This window comes from Poecilia latipinna, unplaced genomic scaffold (genome assembly GCF_001443285.1).
Source record: "Poecilia latipinna isolate Pla-1442-1.1 unplaced genomic scaffold, P_latipinna-1.0 Scaffold3907, whole genome shotgun sequence".
In the NCBI taxonomy this organism is placed as follows: domain Eukaryota; kingdom Metazoa; phylum Chordata; class Actinopteri; order Cyprinodontiformes; family Poeciliidae; genus Poecilia; species Poecilia latipinna.
In genome coordinates this window covers 29,544-34,790 of record NW_015116523.1, presented here as the reverse complement: position 1 = coordinate 34,790, position 5,247 = coordinate 29,544, and the positions used below count along the sequence as shown (strand labels likewise).

The 5,247-nt window shown below is 39.6% G+C and overlaps 1 protein-coding gene across 1 annotated transcript in view; it reads right to left on the bottom strand.

Moving 5' to 3' along the window:
- Positions 1-1,282: 1,282 nt before the first annotated feature.
- The window catches only part of LOC106941864 (solute carrier family 12 member 2-like), a gene marked incomplete at its 5' end in the record, with an annotated part of 32,433 nt that continues 28,468 nt past the window's right edge, over positions 1,283-5,247 (bottom strand). The window contains 3 exons of the mRNA XM_015024997.1: positions 1,283-2,028; positions 2,659-2,738; positions 3,856-3,962. Of these exons, the coding sequence (XP_014880483.1) occupies positions 1,763-2,028; positions 2,659-2,738; positions 3,856-3,962 (453 nt within the window). The remainder of the gene's footprint in view (positions 2,029-2,658; positions 2,739-3,855; positions 3,963-5,247) is intronic.

The window sequence follows — 5,247 nt, the reverse complement described above, 5'->3', positions numbered from 1 at the left end:
GGGGCCCAGGAGAAAGAGTTTGGGAACCACTGAGCTAGAGGAAGCAATCATTTTTTCAAAAACCAAGAGAGCACACCCTCTGTTGGAAGCAAAACGCAGCATAGTACAAGGGGCTTGCTTTTATAACAATATTTTGATCTGGGGCAAGTAAGTGAAACGAGTCATGCTTGGCTTTATGATAGAAGAGTGGCACACTTGTTGGCACTATTGCCTGTCTTGGAAAATAAAACTTAGGTTTGCTTACTTGGAAGAATGAGCTAATAACGAAGGTTTCTGAGCAGGTGTTTTTTCTTATGGAACTGATAACGGAGGTTTCAGTGAAGATGCATTTCTTCCTTGTCCAACTGAAACTCCTTTGAACAGGGTTTGATTTAGGGACACAGGTACCAATTAACCAGAAATGGGAGAAACTGAGAGGAGTGTTCCCTATAGGACAGAGATGGGTGGAAGGCACCGTGTACATGACTGAAGAGATATATAAGAAGAATTCTGTTTTAAGATTCACTTCTCTCTTGTTCTTTTCTCACACGCTGATCTCTGATACTTACTCTGATTTTCTAAATAAAATATCTAAAGACAAATGTGCATTTCTCTGATTGATTCAGTGTATCGCTCAATCCCAAAACGAAAAATTTTTTCCTAAACATGCCTCATTGCTGAGAAGGGCCTTTCTGTGTTAAGTTTCTATGTTCTCCCTGTTTGGTTCACACCAAGTACGTTAAATTCTCTCCCAAAATCCAAAAGCATGCAGATTAGGATAACTACTCTCTTAAAGTGGCCTATGTGTGCGTGCGTGTGTGTGTGTGAGGCATGTTTTCATATTCTTGCCTGTCTACATTGTAGGGTTGTGGGGACAAATCCTGGTCCCCATGAGGGAAATGCTGTGATGGGGTTAGGTATGTAATGATTAGGTTTAGGGTTAAGCTGTAATGAATGGGTTAGGGTTAGATTGCGGCGGCAGCGTGTCGGTTGGTCTGTGTTACCCAGAAAGCAGTTGGGCACAATATCGCAACACCAACACCGTGAGTGACGATACTGGGGCAGCTTACTATATAAAGTACTCAGGGACCACTTTATTATTACACATCCACATTTGTAGAGTACGGAAGGAATTGCATCCCATATAGATTCAATACTGGATGGGTGGCAACCCTAACTGTAGCGTCTATTCTATGCGCCTTATAAAGCGGTGCGCCTTACAAATGAAAAAAGTTTTAAAATAGGTCATTCATTCAAGGTGCGCCTTATAATGAAGAAAATACGGTAAATCATCATCTTTACATTTCTCGAACAAATAAATTTGAATGACAGGTTAAGAATTACAGATGAAGCAGTAAACACAACACTTTCTCAAGGTACTGTAAATTGTACTTTGAAAATGGAAAGACAAAAGTTTGCCAATTTATCCTACGGTAACAGTACTGAAAAAATTAGTAATATCGTAAGATTCCTCTCTAGTCTTAATAAAAGCAAAAACATGGTTGTACTGTGTGCAACACTGTGGTAACAGTTGTGTGATTATTTCAGCTGTACAGGTGGCACTTTTACATTACACTGTTGCCATCTCTCCCACACATGTATACTTAAACACACAGTGTTGCTAAAAACATCTGTGAAGCAAACACAGTCAGCCCAGTGAGGGGTTCTAGGTCTCTAGGTCACTTCCTGTCTGGACAGAGCTTTAGTGTACGCAAAGGGGGTTAGAGATTAGCAGAGCTTTCTCGCAATAAGGTTGAACTGTTTAGCTAAATGAAAAGCTCTACTACAAACACACATAATATACTAAAGAACTACGGGTGTAATAATTTGCCTTGTAATATTTCCCGTCTGCCATGTCTGTGTCAGCAGCTTCCTGTGTGAGCTGCAGGAAATGAGCTGACTGACCTTTCTGTACAGCTGGACTGTTCTGCAGGCTGGTGGTCTTTGAAGATGGCTTGGATGAATCACAATCCGAGTCTTTGCTTGTGTCAATGGACACAATGACGTCCTTCGCTCCTGAAGACTTCTCCTGGGAGGACAACAACTCATCTGGCAAAAACAGCAATTTAGAGCACAGATTGAGCAGAAGCCGAAAAAAAAACTTAAATTAGAATAAGTACCACATGGAGAACTAAGTAATTTTCAACTTTTCACATTTGGTTCAGTTTGGTTCAGCTAATTCACAACATGTCATCTCAAGGTCAAACGATTGTTAAAGTTGAAAAAATATGCAATTGAATTATTATTTATGCCAGTATTTTTTTGCTGCTGTGATGCTTTAATGGTCCACTGGTAATGATAATAATAATAATAACAGTAAGTGGCAGTAATCTATCAAATTGTTGCCAATTACCCAAGTCCAGCTCAACTAAAGTCAGAATGGATTTTCCCAGATTATTTTTGAAAAGGTCACTAAGTAGAAGCTCCAGTCAGGGGTTTAGCTGCATGTTTCCAGCCAGAACATGTAGAAAAGGCATGATTGTGTGTAAAGCTTCCTCTAAATTTTAGACATGCCTATTTAGAAATTTGCACTATGTTGCACATAGACAAAGAATTTTTAAAAAAGGTGTGATGGGTGGGATTTGATTATTTTGTGTCCAATTCTGAATGCCTTGTTCATACTGGCCATATGGGGAATCAGTTTTTTATAAAGAGGCTCTAGTGGCAGGGGTCTGATACCTTGTCCTTGGATATGAGACACATCTAGCCCCTCCTGCAGCCGCAGAATAACAGCACCATACTGGAAGTCAAAGGCATCACTGAGGAGGACAAAAAAATCAACACATGTTGTCAGAAAAGAAAGTCATTGACTGCATCAAACCTCAATGGTCTTGTGAAATAAAGGCAAGTAGAGCAAAAAAAAAAAAAAAAAAAAAAAAAAACCCTTAGAAAAAAAAATAAAGCAAAGCATTTGGAGCTCAACTAATTTAAACCCAACACTGTAGCTTGATCTCTGTAGCATGTCTGCCTCCACGGCTACATAAAATAAAATAAAAATTCTAAAACAAAATCTGAGTGCATAACTTAATATTAATTAGCTCCACTGATGCAGGACAGGACTATTTCCAACTGTCAGGTTTAGTCTAGACTGTCTAGACTTAAAATCCCCACCCTTCATGAACTCTTAGGCCAAGTGTGTCGCACACAATCTCAGGCTTCAGTCATGACAAAATATTGCTACCTATTGCATTATTACAAGGGCTGCACTGTTCTTCCTGCACCTTCAGCCCTACTTTGTTTTCTATTTGTTTTAATATTAACCATGTTTAACCAAAGCTGCTCTCCATTTTGATGATCTTCTGATACAAAACTGCAAAAGTGAAATGAGAGTTGGCAGGTCAAAGCTTTACAAAAACTGGGGTTTGGAAATTTGCCAAAAAATTCTGATTGGTGCACCTGTTTTTTTTTTTACTAGAGCAAATTATCCCATAATGCCATCCTTTATTTATAGGGATAAAAGGATCATCTTTGTCTAGTTGTAAAAAGAACCAAGGTACCAAAGAATGGCATCATTCTTGCCATTCCATTCCAATGCCATTCCAGTGCAGGGATGGCGGAATGACAGAGCAGAGGGGGCAGACTTGGAGGTCAGGGAGTGGTCCGTTTCTCCCAACGTGGCCAGAGGAAGGTAAAGAGAGAGAGCCATGTCGTTTGAGCGAAATTGGCGCTCCAGCTCTGAGGAACGGGAGGTCTGATGAGATCTGAATAGATTTTGATGTCAAGTATGGCATCAATAATATCAAGTGTCATGTGTCTTGATTATTCATAGTCAGAAAAAAAAAGCCTAGTAAAATTGAGTCTTGATAAAAATAAAAAAAAAGCCTCAGTTCAAAATTGACCTGTAATGTAAGTATTGCTTTAGGTGCTCCTACTTACTGGATCATATTAATGTAAGTCTCCACATTCATCATGTCACCATCTCTCCAGTCATTCTTGAAGCCAAGCACTAGTGTGTTTGGCCGGAGACGACCCAGACCAGCGGCCTGAAAGAACAAAAGTTCAAATCGCTGAACATCACCCTCACTTTTATGTGGCTTTAGACAGAACCGCAGCAAGCACTACGAGTATGACTGGTTGCATTGGTTTAGACCAGTGTTTCTCAACCTTTTTTGGGCCAGCGCCCCCCCTGTCCATTATCCAGGTCCCTCACTGCTCCCATTAAAAAAATTGTAGGCTACTTTACACTGAATATTATTTTATTATTAATATTACTATCACTGTTGTTGATGTTTGATTTTTATGGTTGTTTCTGGAGTTATCGTCAAAAATAATTTCCCAGAGAACAAAAAAGCAATGCAAATAGAAATTATTTTTACAGGCGTCTGAGAAAAATGCAAAGAATGGACATTCAACTTAAAATTGGTAGGCCTAATAGCAGCCAATCAGAGTGGAAAAAGTATTCTTGTTCCGTGCTATTTTCTAGTTAAATATTACACAAAATGACCAGCTAAAAGATGTACAACAATGCCAGTTTAAATTTTGAACTATTTGCAAAAAGACTGAGCTCTGTAACATTAAAACATGGATAGAACTCCAACTATGTCAATCATAACTCTTCTTCTCTTCAGTGTTTCTGTGAGTTTCTGGTGGCGCAGCTCTGTGCTGCCTTCGGGAGAATGGGACATCAGAGTATTATCCGTAAAATATCACCCACATGGCATTTATTGTGCAAACCAGAGCTTTCAGGAGGGGCATCACTTATCATTTATTGACGCTCACCATCAGTAATCTTCACTCATCACCTGCTGCGCCGCCTAATCGTCATGTTTCACATCATGTGTTGATTTTTCACTGTTCAGCGTCGGATTCTCTGTTTTTATGCCATAATTCACATCTAGTTCGTCGCTCCGTTTTATGTCCCGCTTCTCCTGTTTCAGAGTTTTGCACAATGTGCGAGTCATTTTTTGTTTTTTAACCCCCTATGGTGCGCAGCGTTCAGGAAACGTATCGATGGGGAAAAGGCAGACTGACATAAACCTTTTAAAACAACGCAAACAATTTCGGTATTCTGATTATTGAAATTTAAAAGTGCTGTGGTTCCGTTGTTCTATCACACCCGTTTCATACCGGACCACTTACAGCTCCGGTGTTATCGCTATAAAATGAACGCTCTCTATCGTGGTATCACCATGGAGGGATTTCTTTATTTAAATGGGTTCATTTTTCAGTGGGATACACAGTGAGGGTATCGTGATTTTAGTAATCACATGTTTATAAGAGCGATATTTCGTTGTCCTTCCATGAAAGCGGGCAGCATTCAGATGGACA